This window comes from Paramormyrops kingsleyae, chromosome 19, assembly GCF_048594095.1.
Source record: "Paramormyrops kingsleyae isolate MSU_618 chromosome 19, PKINGS_0.4, whole genome shotgun sequence".
In the NCBI taxonomy this organism is placed as follows: domain Eukaryota; kingdom Metazoa; phylum Chordata; class Actinopteri; order Osteoglossiformes; family Mormyridae; genus Paramormyrops; species Paramormyrops kingsleyae.
Window position 1 is genome coordinate 12,595,388 of NC_132815.1, and position 16,958 is coordinate 12,612,345.

General features: G+C 44.4%; 1 protein-coding gene and 1 long non-coding RNA gene across 5 annotated transcripts in view; one reads left to right on the forward strand and one right to left on the reverse strand.

Moving 5' to 3' along the window:
* LOC111841311 (estrogen-related receptor gamma-like) overlaps positions 1–16,958 on the reverse strand; it is a 129,538-nt gene that overhangs the window by 7,707 nt on the left and 104,873 nt on the right. For all 4 annotated transcript variants that reach the window (XM_072702758.1, XM_072702757.1, XM_072702755.1 and 1 more), the window contains exons 4-5: positions 11,581–11,691; positions 9,989–10,150 (exon numbers count right to left, since the gene is read on the reverse strand). In XM_072702758.1, the coding sequence (XP_072558859.1) occupies positions 9,989–10,150; positions 11,581–11,691 (273 nt within the window). The remainder of the gene's footprint in view (positions 1–9,988; positions 10,151–11,580; positions 11,692–16,958) is intronic.
* Positions 7,797–13,473, forward strand: LOC140581001 (uncharacterized). Its single transcript, XR_011984102.1, has 2 exons — positions 7,797–8,070; positions 9,657–13,473. It is a non-coding gene; the product is annotated as an uncharacterized lncRNA (long non-coding RNA).

Below are 16,958 nucleotides of genomic sequence, written 5' to 3' on the forward strand. Positions count from 1 at the left end.
CGAGGGACCAATTTTTTCTTATCTGGTTGATTAATACAAATTCTGTTTCAGGGCGCATTAATTAAGAGATACAAATCTACACTCTCATGGCCAGATCAATACACAGAAGACAAAAGAGGCTCGCTGTCCATTTGCTGGTGATGATGAAGAGGGATCTTCACTGACATTTATGTGTGGAACGACATCACTGTCCCTTTTATCCCTGCCAGTGCCAAGGCATATTTCATATTTCATTTTAAGGCAAATCCCTATAAAATCATCTACACAATGAAAGTGCAACAGATAAACATGAAACCATGGAAGCAAGGAAGGCATCATGCAAATATACTGAACACCAACATGTATCTGACCTGTGAGACTGGTATTACCATCCTGTACCGCAGTATATTAAACGCGTTACCTTGGAAATGATCTGTCTGTATTAAAATGGGCCAACCCAATCAAAATAAATAGACAATATCTGGGAATAAAGTCTGAAGAAGGAGAATATAATTAATTTTTAATTGCAGAACTTGTGGAAATTCCCAGACTGACTTGGTCTTATTTAGGAAATTGAGTGCAGATATATGAAATATGTGACTTAATGTTGACATTTGTAGTATGCTCCACTGGACTAGACATCATCAGCAGACCAGGGTAACCACCCCCCCTCGCCCTACCCCATCCCCCAAACCACACATAGCTGGCAGACACTGCAGCCATTTGATACAATTCTTGGTTCTCTCGTCCCTCTGAATGGAGCAGAACAGCTTGCTGGGAGAGCGTAGGTTCCACGCTGGATAAATGTTTGTCTCTGGCCCAGCATGCTGGCAGGAAGGGGCTCTGGTTCGGATTTAACCCCTGTTGGGCAGGACAGGCGGACAGGGCAGTGGCTGACCACCATACCGCCTCGGGCCGGTCTGTGTGACGAATCTGTTTAGACTGTGTGAGACGCGGGGCTGCCTGGCCAGGAATGCAGGGGACTCCAGTCAAATGACTCTTGGGCCTCTGTGTTGCTTTCGACTGGTTTTGTGCTTATTAGACCAACAACCACAGACAGTATAAACACATGACAGATGCTTAGTGTCTGCAGAGAATCCTCTTCCCAGATACCTGAGGTTCTTATGCCTTATTTTCCTGAATTTCCCATATTTAATTAATGTCATCCAAGAAGCAAGACTTAAAGTATACATGATATATATATATATATATATATATACACATACACACAGACGCTCCTCTACTTATGAATGAGATACGTTCCGACCGGCCGTTCGTAATTTGAAATGTTCATAAGTCATTATTCAACATCATTTTAAGGGTTAGGAAGCTGGGAGTACGCACACTACGCTGCGGGATTAGCGGCCAGAAGTTGTACTAGGCGGAATTGATGCACAGAAAAAAGATTGATGTTGCGGACAGGAAATGGGAGCCCAATGAACATAATTTGGATTTACAGACCTCTTTGTTCATATGTCTGAAAGTTTGTAAGTTGAAAGTTTGTAAGTAGAGAAGGGTCTGTATATATATCTATTATTGGATAAATGGATGGATGGATGGATGCATGGATGGATGGATGGAGTCTAAGATTCTTCTGGATGACATCTCGATGAAATACAAAAACACATGCAGCGCAGAATCCAAACTCTCAGCAGTTTTATTCTAAAGTGTGTGTTGATGGAGGCATTTGAAATCCCTAGCCAGTATATCCAGCCTTGATCAGGATGTTCGGTCAACAGAATGAACATGCTGCTATTACACGGACCTCCCATTTGGTGTGACCCTTCACATAAAGCAGTACCTCTGTTTACCACTAATAAATATACATCCGTTCATTTATAGCTCAAGCAGGAATGACTAGACAGAAGTGGGACCTTCTTTTGGGCATAGACCCAGTTTGTTAGAAATAACCGTAATGCTTGGAAAGGGAAAAAAAAATAGGAAGAGGAGGACAGCCAGCCACAAGGTAGATGGGCTCAGTCGTCACAGAAATGAACATGCCTCTGAGAATCCTGAAAACCCAGACAGCAGACGGCACACGCTAAAGAAATGCCGTCTGGATGGTCACCGGGCGTCCACATCGGCACCGAATATAATAATACATCTGTTCATGAGGACCAAGAAGTTCTTCTAATTGCACATTTGTTACATCTTCCAGGCCATCCTTAGAATACACGTCATTACGTGGAGGAATAAGACATAGCATTTTATGGGATGGGTAATTAAAAATCTGGAGGACGCTCGTCCCTAACGAGACAATGAACGACATCCTGAAAGCCAGGGTTCACGAAGAAAGCACCCTAGAGAATTTAGCAAACGAGGTGCTTCTGTTCCAATGAGAATCTAATGTTTGTTCATCGCGGCCTCTACGAATCTTCTCCTTGCTGCGCTTGATGCAAATGAAAAATGTTAAAGGTATGTTTTAGCTGCTAAATGTCCTTTTGAAAAACACTTTCCTGAGCAGAGTATCTCTATACTCATACACACAAAAACATCTGATCATACTCATTAAATGCTTAAAGCCACTTTGCTCAGAGAAAAGCTGCACTAAGGCTGCACTTTCCTTTCTGCCCTCGGAGAACACGAGCAGAAACATAACCTGCCGTGATCCTCGCTTAATCTTCTTCCCCTAATGCGGCACTCAGACTACTGCTGCAAATTAAGGTATTAGACACAACATCAGGGGTAAGAGGCAAGGAATACAATATAGAGACATTTAGCACAAAGGTATGTCCGATGTTTTGTCTACAGTACCATTTAATAGACCCACTGTAGCTCTGTTCCTTTCTCAATAGGGGGGGGGGGCAGGGTAAAAATTATAACGGGCACCACAACACAGACAGACCATGAGTCACTTTTTATTGCTAATACCAGAGTGGAATGAACCAGTCTTTCATTACCGTAACCTCTGCCTTATTACCGATAACAATTGGTTCGGTTCTGGCCTCCCCCATACCCTGGATTTACACCCAGACTGTGACCAGCCCCCATCCCTGCTATGCCGACACCTCGTGGTTCGGCCTGCCATCTAGCCGGAAGAGCGTCTTACAGGGTGCTAACAATTTTTGTTTAATCTAAAATTGAATGAGTTAACACAATTTTGCCCAGTAATTTGTGCTTTTATAAAAAAAAAGAAAAAAAGTAGTTCTGTTTTTATTCGATCTCTTCATAACTTCAAGAAAGTAACTGGGCTTCTCTTTATTCTGTTTTCTTGTTTTGCAGTAAATATGCACAACTTGGACAGCCTCAAATTTAGTAAAATCTCACTGAGCTGAATTGTACAAGCCCCCTCCCCCCCCCCCGCCCCCCCCCCCGCCCCCACTGCCCGAGCCATGGTAAGTGCCAGGGAGGAAACACGGATCTTTCCGCAGAACATAATTGCTTTACAAACGGCGGGATCGTGGAAGGTGCCGGAGGGAAGCAGGGATGCAGGGTTGTCTGTTAATCACAAAGTCGACGAAAGAAGCTCTCGCTTCTGCTGCAGATAATTAGCAACAAGCACGCGCCTAATTGCAAACTTTCATCGCGGTGATCCGTTCGAAAAATTGCCAAGGCGACCAGTTAAGATGTTACGGATTATTGTATATTTTTTCCACCTGATTAGATATCAAAATTAAACAGCAACAGGCACTTTAATGTAAAAGGATAATAAAAACTAATGAATTTTCTGGACTGGTAAAATAGCAAGCAGTTGAATACTCATAGACATTGGCCATTGAATGTCACCTCTGGAGAAATGATGTCTCTCTACAGTATGTCACGTGAACGTTCCCACTCCTCAAATTCTCCTGTCTTTCCTCTACTCAGCAGATTGCATGTTAATTAGAGGAGGCCACCATGTTTAATTAGATTTCAGTTCAGTATGGTATAATGCAACACTCAACACAGTCCCTCAAAAACATTTGGCAGAGATTTAACAAAAAACTGCATTGTTGACCCATTCATCCATCCATCCATCCATCCATCCATCTTCAAACCCTTTATCCTGGTCTGGGTGGCAGGATGGCCCAGAGCCCATCCAAGGTAGTAGAGGGAACAACTCTGGGGAACACCCTAGAAGGAATAAAGGGGTATTGCCTGGCTAATGTCAAATGGTCAAAAGAAAAACATCCAGATGACAACAAAGGACAGTAATCAACAGCTCCAATCCTTTGCTTATGCTAATGTCTGCTTTGTTGAGGTTTTCCTAGCAGTATGTAACAGGTTGTAAGAGGAATGTTTTTAACCATGTTAATTTCAAGTTTCAGTAAGTATTACTTAAATTCGATGTGCGGACAGATACACAGCTTATGATGCAGTCAGGTCTGTAAATCCTAACATTTTCAAAAAACGCTCAGCTGTCCTTGCATGATTTTGATAAAACAAAAGAAGAGAAAGCGAGAGAGAGAGAGAGAGAGAGAGGCTGTGAGGGATGTCCTACTATATCTTCAGCCACACCCAAAGACAAGACAGTACTTCTTTTTCATGGCAACATGTACCTTTTCATCTTGGAAAAAGGCACCAGCTGAAAATGTTAATTAATTGTTACACCACTGCTTCAGGGCCATTATGCAATGTAATAAAGGCTGTGTAATTATGAAATTTCACAGCTATTACTGGGGCTGATGGCTCACATGTCATCATCGGCCAGGTTGAATGGCTTTACTCGCACATGGCTCCCTGTGATGAAACAGGTACAAACCAACCAGGTCCAGATGAGGACCTGACCTGGCTGCCCTAAGAGTTGCCAGCATATAACGTAACGGATACAAAGAAAATATATTAACATGTACTGTATATATATATATATATATAAGAACAAGGCTGGGGAATCGGTACAGAACAGCTGTGCGATTTGGCACGCGGATACGATTCGCCGTGGCACAGAGACGACCCTGGCCAATCGCACAATGCTAAACCTGCTTCATCTACACCCCCTTTCTTGTTCTCTTGAAAAAAAAAAAACGGAAATAAAATGACGCGGCTATTGTCACAGATTCGATCCTGTTGCTCAATGAACTCAAAGATAGTGGTTGGGTGGGAATAAATTAACTGTATATTGTGGCCCCTAAACAGCACACAAACACACATTTACATCCCATGTTGTCCATGTGACCCTATGCACACAGATAATAAACAGCACACTTAGGACCAACTAGTACTATTATTACTCTGAGTATTATTATTGCTCTCGGAGTATCCAGGAGGAGGTGGTGGGGCTATGCTGGCCACTGCGTGCCTCTCAGGGAACTTGCGCACGAACGAACAGAGATAAAGCCGATGACAGGATGACATGGGCAGTGGCGCCGGAAGGAGCAGGGATGGGGTTTGGTTTGTATAATTACATCTATCTATCTTTATGCACCAGCAGCACTTCGCAAAATTGAAAATACAAAAAAAATTTGACCGCTCATTCTGATATTTAATGAGTGGCAAACACACGGCCTTGATTTATCGGTTACTTACCCATGTGGCATATTTACATTTTATTAGATGGAGATTACTATGCCTACAGACCGCGCCACTCACTCCAGCCTGATGGATCGATTTGATTTACAAATGTAATCAAACTAAGAAGAGGAGAAAAAATGTGATAATGCCCTGTTTCTGCACGTCGTTATCGCCGACGTCGCCCCTCAACCGCGGGAATAACTAGGTGTAGCTCGGTCGCACGCGCCTGTCCCAAAAACAACACGGAAAAAGCTCCATTTCGCTGAATAGCTGAGCCTCTGCAGGGAACAGAGATGCTTCCCAGTCTCTGTACCGCTGAGATGACGTCATATGCAGGTGCTCCAGCAAGGAAAGGAAGCCCTAACGAAATCGCTCTGTGGCATAGAGAATCGTCATAGAACTGGACCAACACAAGGGAACAGGGGACAATATCTATTTGTTTTGCAGATGCTGCCATACAAAGAGACCTAGGAAGTCAAGATTTCACTGCCTTGCATAGACAGATATCCTGTTTAGCGATTTGCATTGTGTATTTTCTCTATGAATTTCAGTCCTGGTCAATCAAGCAGCGGCCAGAGCTGTTTCAGGTCTAAGATTTTTTTTTTTTTAATTTTAAGACCATAGTTCTTATGAGTGTCCTAAATGCAACTTGGCTGTACGTTTTAACGCCTTTTTCTTTATGTATTTAGGTTATTTGCATGCACATCTCTATTTAGATATAGAAACTCACAAGATACAAATTGTTTTTTTTCTACAAATATTAGCCTTCAACCACAACACTGTTAGCAACAAAAATACCATAGATGTATCACTGTATAGAGTCCAAACACTGTGATGACAGCGGACCATCCTCGTGCAGCGTGGTGCATGGGGGTTGGGGGGGCTAGGGCACGTAGACATGAAGGTGCTGACTCAGTGTGACACTCCAAGGCCCGTGTGACACCCCCATCTCCACCGTGGCACAATGACTCAGGGTGGCTTGACAGAGTGGCCTGCGTGTGAATGCGCCTATGTCTGTCAGAGGCGTTAAAGAGTCCCCCTGTCCTGACCCTTCAAATGTCAAGCACTGGGGATGCTCTCTGGGGAAGCGGGGAATAAGAAGAGTCCAGAAGTACACTCTCCATCCCACCCCTGGGGGTCTGTTCAACATCTAAGCACTGATGGAAACTCCCATCTCCTATTATTACGATTGCACTGAAAAACGTAAAAAAAAATAAAAAATACTGAGAACACTTCTGCCAGTTCATCTACGAGTCTGTTAAGCCACGAGGCTTTATTAAAAAACGAAAATATGTTCTACCAAATTGTTATACAACCTAGCAGTTCAAGGTGGTGAGATTATGCTGCAGAAATGTTAGCAAGATTCAAAACACGGAAGAATTCAATAATTATTTTTTTTGCGTAGCCTACCCTTCCAACAACGCTGTGATACGTGAAGACCTATACCTGTCACCGCAAAACGCACACCCGTCCGCAGTTAATATAGCGTCCGACTTTCCACGCATATTGGCATATAAGCCTTTACATAGATCGTGCATTTACTTTGCCGAAGACGTCTTAGGTCATACATCAATCAGCATTTCCAGCGGTGACAAGCTCGGGCGGTGACGAGTCGCGGACACTCAGAGATCGCCCGGCGGGGTACAGAAAGGGAGGCGCGGTGAGGTGGAGCTGAACCGCGCATCGCCGCAGATTAGACGGCGGATCGGGGCGCTTTCGCTTTCAAATTAAAACTGAAAATTCAAACTCCATTTCAAATACTGACGCCTCTGGAAGTCCTTCGAAACTACTTCAGAAGTGCAGAAGTGAAATATTTTGCAAACTATTAAGTTTAACTTTTTAATTAAGATTTATTTTTAATTCTGGGAAAATCAAACCACTTGAAATAAAAATGTTTTCAATGGAGTAGGCAATTTTATCCAATGTCATGAATTCTCACCTTTAACAACATTACATTTTCATTAAATTACCTATATTTTATTTATTTATTGTTATCCGTATACAATTTATTCTATTAATGCTGTATCCTCCAGAAGGAGAGCAAGACTCTTTGACATCTTGAATCTCAGTAGGATTCCTTCCCAGGAATTTTCCCCATGACAGTTAAATCAAAAATCCGTGTCATAGGCTGTAATTCTTTGTTTTCCAGTAGATTTGACCAGTAAAAACTCGATCAGCCAGGACCTCCAGTGGAATGTCCCAGCATCCCCATAGTCAGAGACAGAGCTCATGCCTATCTTGTATCCTGTCTGTCTCTCCTTTAAGAAGGGGCATCTCAAAATGAGGTTGCATTTTCCAGATGCTAGAAGGGGTTTTTACGAAAGAGAGACGCGCGAAACCAAAATGCAGACATACGCGCGCCACACGCAGCGTCGTCATCTCTCCCGCATCTGAAGTGACACTCACGTTTTCAGACTCTCGCGGTCACGCAAGAAATCTTACGGAAAATCTACATTATTCCATTAGAAATCTGAAATTAGTTACATCAAAAGCGTTGTGGTAACCCTGCGTCATCCCTAAACACCCCTGAAACTGACTGTGCCGTTTGCTCACTGTCACTTCCGCTGTGGTTCCAAAGTCAAACTTACTGCATTACTAAGAAGCTGGGCAGAAAAGATAATTGCTTTCGTTTATAGGTAAAGATCTCCGGTCTGTTTACAGGTAAGCTATACGCTGTCCTAGCGTTTTATTATTATTTTCCTCATGATAAATATTTATGTTCCGGTTTGGCCATTTTTCATTACCTTCACACAGATATGTTGGACTTATTACAGTAAGAATTTCAGACTGAAATTATTAATCTTGCCAATGAGACCCAACAAAAGTCTCCAATTTGTGTAGTTGTGTTAACTTTCTTAGCCACCCACATGTATTTAACATCATATTTCACATTTTAGCACCGTAATATAACATTATAGGCGATGGTTTGTTCACATAGCTCTGTAGAATTTCACCTGACGCCATGTCAGAATCGCTCAGGGCGCCTGTCAGACCATAAAATGATAGCTTAAAAAAACACGCAAACCAATATGCATGGAAAAATGCTTAAAAATGCACGAAATGGTCTAATTTTCCAGAGTACTTTCTCAATACGGAGTAACGTTGGCAAAAATGAAGAATTTTAACCGCGGTCGGGAAAAACACGGACCGTTTCATTATCCCGCCTCCCGTGACAGAGCGAGCCCGGTAATACTGAGTGATGTTTAAATTAGTTTACAATTTCCCCGCTCCCCGGCCAGAACGGGGCTTAAGTGGGCGCAGTCAGACATGTCAGCCGTGCTCTCGGCCGCCGTAACGAATCGCTGCCCGTGCCCTGCGCGCCTAATGGCTTCAAATTAGCCGCCGCGCTCGCGCCTGACAGTTTGTCACGACTCCCGGCCGCGTGGCGGGTGACGGCGGCGATCGCCCGGCTCCGCGAGATGCGGACTTCATCAGTTCCATTAAGGGATTACTACAGTCTTTGAGGAGGAAACAGAACAGTGATACGTACTTAACTCCAACTAGGGGTTAGTGGTAGTATTTTCAGTATTACGCTAGCGGCAAAGTAAATTAGTAAATAATACGGGAATTAGGACTGGGAAGCATCTTTAATCTCCTCTTTATTCTGTGCAAGTGACAAATCCCAATTTTTGATGAAGAATGACGCTGGACTGACCCATTGTCTAGCAATTGCTCGAAGGATTATTCCTTTGGAACTGCTGCGGTGAAGAAACCTGAACCATCGTGCGCCAGTCACACAGCTGGGGAGTGATCACTTTGAGCCCTAGGTCTCACTCCCCCTTTCCAACGTGCAAAATAAAAGCAAAAGCGAGAAAAGCGACCCAGCTCTGCGCCCAAACCCCAAAGCTTAACACCATGTGCTGTCACTCTTCAATCTGCCTTGAGTGTCTCACTCCAGAACCTTTTTCCCGAAACCATTCTCCTTTCCGTCACCTCCTTCCCCAGTGCTGCTCCTTATGTAAGTCCAGCAGCACAGAAGGGAGCCGGACGTGCCTCAGAATGAAGCATCACCACTGCCATCAGACTAGACTTATCTGTCAATGTCATTAGTGCGACCTTGCCAACACGCCACCTCGCATTTTATATTACGCATAGCGGAAAATTACAATAGGTATTGCTTCTGGAGATGTTGCCTCATGGTTTTGTTGGATTTCAGTGGTTTAAACGTACAAATCGATATTCTGTTTCTATCTATTTCTGTCACTGAGCGGATTCTGCAAAGTGATAGATCACTGTGCCACATTCAGGATGAAAATTCGGCACCTTAGGACGAGAAATACATTTATGGCCATGAAGAAATGTTCCAGAATGTTTTTTTGGGGATTACTAACATGACTACTATAAGGTAGGACTCAGAAAATGGACACAGAACAACATTAAACCATCTACCCAGAGCCATGACCTTCTTAATATTCATGAGGAATATTATTTTGTTTCAGTGTGGATTGCACATTGCTGAGATGACAATAAATTTTTACTTGATTTGACTTGACTTAAACGTACTCCAGTGGCTGAATCTAATGTTCTAAAGCATTAGGGCATGTTCCAAGAGGAACATGGGACCAGAGAAGGCACCTACCTGGGATGTGCTTGGCCCAGCCAATATTGACCACCAGCTCCCGATCGGCCAGGTCACAGAGCGTTGTCAGGGCCTTGATGTCACTGTCAGGGACAGTCGGGTCGGGCATCGCATAGATCTTCTCCGGCTCTGCCACCAGCAGGTGGGAGACGACTTTGTTATCTGTGAGGCAGGCAGAAGAGACTGTGTTCAACTCCAAGGAAGGAAACAGAGAGTGTGAATGGAGCCATACAGTCAGAGTCAGATCCTATTAGCAGGGACATGAAGTTCTGCCGACTGTCGTATGAGGGCCGACTGAGCTGAAACGTCCATCTGTATATTTACAAAATCCCTGATGTTTACGCATAGCTGCTTAGGGCAGATCTAACTGCCTCTGCAGTTGTGCTATAATCGTTGCTGAGGTCTAGGTGTCTTCTCCCTTGTATGGTCAAATGTCTTTGTGCTTTAATGTTTGAATTCTGAGTAAAGTTAGAAAAGGGCAGGATAATTCCGCCCCACTGTGAGCCTAAGATGCCCTCCTTTGACAACACCGCAAAATGAAACCTTTACTCCAACCACTGCGGCTGCTTCATCATCTTTCACAATGTGATCCAACTTCACAGCAGGCCGTAACCTAACAGCTCTGTCCTAGCGCCTGGACCCTGCGGAGCCAGGACAGAGGTGGATATCCGGAGGGAGCAACCGATTAGCGAATTAAAAGGCATTAACTCCCACTATCTGCTCGTATACCAACCGTGGAAGAGGAGACAAAGGCCGGAGTGAATCGATCAAAGTGTCCTCCTCTCCACTCCAGGACAGCAGAACGTAGGATGCTATCTCTGCTAAATCTTATTTAACGTTTCCCTAATTAGAATCAATGCAGCTGAACTAGCAATCTCGGAGCCTTTGTTTTCACGCTAATAATCGATCAGAAAAACAGGCTGGGATTCTTCTTAATAGGCAGCTGGACTGCAGTGTGCTGGTCACACAGACTGGCATAAAAAAACAGAATGTGCAAAAAATATCAAAGAAAAGTGAGGAGTCGGCAGGCTGGATACTGGTAATAGGGTCTTCGCTCAAAATATAAAGCTCAAATTAAAATAATGCTAACAAATCAAGTTTGAATCATTTTAAATACATGGGAAAAGATTACTGATTAGTCTGGTTAGTAAAAGCATTAATTAATCATGTTTTTTCCAGTCACACTATTTTGCCCTGAACTGCCATGAAAAATGAACGTGATCAGGAACAAAGCAGGTTCATTTAATATTAATTTCTAATGTTTTCCTTTCACTTTGACACGAAGAAGGCAGTACTGGGAGAGAAAGGAGTTTTATTTTACTACACATATACATAATAAACAGTTTCTTTAGAATTTTTACTGGTGCAAACTCGCAGTGTACTGTAAGCAAATGCATTTGTGCTCGTGATGCAGCAGGTTTAACAGCGACAGCGTGGGAACCGAACCCAGAAATGCTAACATCGACAGATTAATTTTAGCCTGCCACACAGCTGCTGGTGTCGGCCCGTTCTGGGGAGAGATACGGGCTGACACAGGCCCCGGCACTGTCTACCGATGGCATGGAGAGAGCGATGGAGAAGAACAGCCTTACATGGCTTCTTGGGGGGTAGGGCCAGCTGCGGGTTCAAGTAGGGACTGTTCTCAGCATCTATCCGGCGCTTGTACTTCTGTCGTCCTCCACGCACTCGGTCAAGACGCACACCTGCGAAGAAAAACCAACAAGGAAAAGATTGCATTGATGAGTGAGCCAGAGCTGTGTGTGGGGTTTGCATTTCCTATCCCATGTTTGTGTGGGTTTCCTTCAGGTACTTCCGGTTTCCAAATGCAGAATATGTTGATTGGCATCTCTAAATTTCCCTTGTTATGCGGTGTGTCTTGGAAGTATCAGCATCATATGTACAATCCTTACATTCACCAGTTCATTATGAGTTCTATCATAACGTTTGAGTTAATCATTCCTATTTTTAGCTGAATTGGTTCATGTTTTACTTCATTAGTGTAACATTTTTATAGTTAGCCCTGGCTTTTTTTATCTGAGCATTATATGGCTGAAGACATCTGTGGGAGCTTTCAGAAGTAGCCAATTCCTGAAGCTTTTTGAGGGTTCCCTTTATACTTGGGTGTGCAGAGATGCAGGAAATGCATGGAACCTCAAGTAGCAATGCATCACAGCGCATCAAAGGCTGCTCCAGCAGTAACATGACCCGCACTACAGAGATCTACAGCTAAATGCTAACACCCACATTTGTAGGGAAGGGATGAACTGACTACTGGATAGCTGGTAACTGTTAGCTATGTGGCATTAAATAGCTTTCAAAGGTAACCAACTCTCTGGTTAACCAGCACGCATATCCGTGTTATGTATTGATATTAAGTTGCATCGACAGAGGAAGGGCAGAGCAGTTTGTCTGTGACTGATATACGAAGACATGCTTTGCACCCAAACCAAGTCTTAAAGGTCACAGCCTTGATACAAAGGCAATGTTTAATCTACTGCTGGCTTAGCCCATCCTTATGGAGGAGTGGATTCAGTAACATGCTTTCTTATTTTATACACCGTTTCATGCCTTCTCAGTCACCTCTCCAGATAACTGATGATCTGTACGATTGTCTTAGAGGTTCAACTGTTCAACTACAAAACAATGGTGCACAGATCTCCCAGTATGCAAAAGGTCAAAAAAAATATTAATGTAGTGTTGAAACATAGAATGAGCTAGAAGGAGAGAGGATGGAGGTGACGAGAGACCGCGGAAGAACTACAGGGTTCCTGGGACTTGGATGAAGTCAATACCTTTAACAATGCATGGCAAAGAAAACTGGATTAGCAGATGAGTTATCGGATGCTATAAAGGGGTCCTGGTGGTTTGACACATGGTGGCCTGCATCAGGACAGTGGATGCGGCGGCACGAGTGCAAGACAAAAACATCTGAGGAGGCTGGATTCGCCCGGGCCGGAAATAGCAGCAGAATATGGCAGGACACCTTCGGCATTCAGCAGGACAGCGCCATCTGAAAGCTCTCCAGAGGGGGACGCTAAAAGCAGCTCGGAGGACGGCTGCGTGGCAGATGCGTCAGGCAGCATGACTGTCATGTGAGGTTCTAAGAAGGGATTGGCACCGCCCCAAAAAAAAATATATAAAAGGTGCTGTAGCTGCATCAGAGCAAATGGCCCTGCTAATAACGTGACGTCATGCGGTTTCTCCCCCTGTCAGCAGAGCGCCATTTGCACTGGGACATGAAACGCATTCCCAACCAAAAGCGAGTAGTATTACAGGCAAGGCGATACAGGAAGGGGCGTTTGCTTGGCCTCGTCTGCCTCGTTACGCTCATCCAACCCTCAAAGCTTCAGGCAAAGATATGAGGAATGAAAATGAACACGTGTTTTTCTATTCCAAGGCATCTAATGAAGACGCTACCAGTGAGAAAGGGGTCAACAATTTGTTTTTTGAAAAAATGTAAAATAAAGCACAGCTTTTCATCACAATGCCTTGAGGTTTTTTTTGTTTTTTTTTCCAGCTCCAGATATTTATGCAGGAGGGTTCAGGCAATGACCAGATGACCAGAATCATGTTTCCAAAAAGCGGAAGCTGCAGGTTACATTTCAGAGTATCAATGCAGCCTCGTCTCTTTCTTGCTCGATGCTGAAGCTGGATGTTTTCTTCACCTCACTCTCCTTAAAAACATTTTATGAGGAACCGACAGATGACCAGACAACTGCTGAAGGGCTTGTTTTGAATTTCATGGGTGTGTGGGGAGGGGGGGGTGGTCTCGGCAGGTGGGCTTTATGAGGCCCACGTAGCAACAATCGGTCCCCGCCAACAAGGAAGTATACTGATCCAACTGGGCATTCCCTTCGGACTACTTCCACAGCAACATCAACATCTTGCGGGTCGGGGGGTGTAAAATGCTAGACCCTTAGCTCTCCTTAAGGAATCTGATGCTAATTAATGGAATCCTTCACTTAACTCAGTCATTAATACATTATTTTTATCATTATTATACATTATTATCTTACGTCAAACGGATACAAAGAACCCAGTGAAATGAACACTATGAAAAGTACTCCATGCTCAAAGCATCACAAACTGCATAAAGACGTAAGCGTAAATAACTCCAGGGACCAGCTGGCACCGCCGCGTTGTGTCCCACGCTCTCACCAAATAAACACTTCTATTTTAAAACATCAGAGGGATCAATAACTGAAGCCGGCCCGGACTGAGTGCTCTCGGGTTATTCTCTCCGCCCTGCCGCGTGGCACAATCCCCTCCTACTCCCGCCAATATCTTCACAGGACCTAGATCTCCCCACTTGGGTAGAGAGAGACAGAGAGAGAGCGAGAGGAGCAGGAAGCACCAAAAGTTTAAAGGACCAGGAAATACTGTAGGATTCACTGCTGCCTCCTTCCTGGCTCTTTCTGACGCTTCAGCTTGTTTTATGCATGCTGGGGGGGTGGGCTCTGGGGAGGTGCGGGGGGTATGTGCATCCTAGACCCCCAAACACATGTTCCACTACTGAAGTAAAGGCTTCTGTCACCACCCCCCCCCCCCCACCCCCCAGTAAGGCAAGACTAACACCAGTGTGTGAGCTCACCCTCTAAAAAAGATAGAGAGACAGAGAGAGAGAGCAGAGGTCTCCGGGGGCATCGAATCCGCCTCCAAAGTCGTACCTGGATGCTCAGGGGGGATTTCCATCAAACCGGGTGCTAAGTCTGGAGATTACCGGCCCATGCAGAAGGAAACGCGTGAGTCAGCTGGCTGCGAAGGTGCTTAAAACAGGACAGGGTCAGTGGGGCCGTGCAGGCGCTAACCCTTTATCTGCCTGGTTCAGTCTCGGTATGCCTCATCCTTATTTACATGCTAAATATTACCTCCACAGATTACACTCTGAATGCTCGCTTGCCGTTTACATCCGAAGTGCACAGTGTTTCGCCATACACATGTGGGTGGGGCCGGAATGCAGCATGCATCGATAACTTTTCTGTGCATGATCCGTCTGATTTGCAAAGTGTAATGACAGGAAAAAAGAAACCTATATTTTATGCTGACAGATTTATTTTTATTTATATGGTGTGTGATGGACTGGCGTTCCATCCAGGGTATACCTCAACCTGTCCTACATTCCTTGGGACAGGCTTCACGCCCTCCTCTGCAACCTTGACTAGGATGAGAGGTTACAAGGTGAAATTATGTTTTCTTTAACATTTGTACCAGTATGAGTACAGGTACAATGGAATTCTTTAGTCTTCACATTTATCCAATGCACCTGCAGCATTTTTCAGGGGGGTTAAGGGCTTTACTCAAAGGCCCAACAGCGATGTGACTATTCTGCCGACCATGGGATTTGAACTAGCAAACTTCTGATTTCAGGATGAATGGAATCTACATATTCAAAAAAATGTTTTATTTTCCTTGATAAGCACTGTCTGCATTTTTACATTGACAGGGATTCTTCCCAAAGAGGTCATCAATCAGCTTTATTCTCCTTTGAAGTTGTTTTTAATGAAAATCCTGCCTTGTTTGTCCACAGTATACCTGCCACATATGTCCAGAGTATCTCATCAGAAGCTGCCCGGTCACTCTGATCGACAGTAAGGAACTTTACTGTTGTTGGGCAATCGCAGACATGGATGAGCCCTGTACTGATATGCACTGGGCTCCTGCCCTTCTGATAAACAAATTTATTTTCTGTGCTTCCCATGTGGCACACAAACACGCGCTCATGCGCACACACATTCCTGAACAAGGCTTAACCCTCTCATTAGAAAATGCTTTGTCGTATTTTTTTCCTGTCCGTCTACTACAGGACTGGGGAACTGCTGTGTCTTGGGGGGGGGCAAAGGTAAACAAATATGATTCAGGCTTAGTGCTTTGAAGACACAAGTGAAGAGTATGGTGGTTGGTGGCAGAGTCATGATTCCACAGAAGAGAGTAATGTAGGGTGCCAAGACAGCATCGTTACCTACGTTGGCTGGACTACTGGTTTGCACAACTCCTGGGACAGGGTAGGTTAATGATCCCAGGCCAATACCTAAAAGTCTCTGTGATTATGATCCAATCTAGATGTTAACATTGGCATAACTGCTGCAATCATTAAATCCATAAAAAAGCACATTACAAAAACATTCTCAGTTATCTCTGCACAAAACTTCTAACGTTAATAACCATTCCACTCTTAATAGCCATTTCGATATCGCTTACATCGTCCGTGACTGCAAAAGCGAGAAAACGCGTTTCTTATTTTGATCGAATAATTAAAAAAAAACTCATTAAACTCTCTTTGCATTCCTGTTGGGCAATTACCGGCCAAGCAGAAAGCCAGACAGCAGCGGACGCTTTAAATTTCTGATCTCGCGGTCGGACACTTCCGTCCCACCCGGTGTCGCTCGGCACAGGAGGATTTGCATCCTGCAAATACGCCGAACCGACGTGGGGTAAAGAGGCAGCGAGCCGGGAGCTCGGCTGGAGGAGACAGACGACATGCGGGGTCCCCGATGATGCGCGCTAGGGAAGGCGCCCCGCGAAGTTTACGGTTCCCTGCGGCCGCCGCGCTCCAAGAAGATCCTTAAACGGAGTGACCCTTCCAGTGCCTTAAAGGGACGGCTGAAAAAAAAACATATATATATGGAGAGGAAATTGAGGGAGAATTAAATGATTACAGACCCTACAACCCCAGGAGGTTCCTGTCAAACTTCCAGAACAATTATGTTTAATGCCTAACGGTCAAACACATAGAAGGAAGTATGCTGAGTGATGCCGGTGTAGGCTGGGGACTCCATGTCTCCCGGAGTCATGAGTTAATGGGTTTTGTTTACACTGGAGTTGTTTTCACTGGAGGGGGTTCAGCTGTACCTCTGTGGACACCAGCCAAGTATTTTTTCCCTGTATTTTCCCATTGTGGAAAGCCCAGCTTGAGTTTCATTTTTTTTTTTTTTAGGAGAAAAAAACCTTTACTGCATATCTATATCTGAGA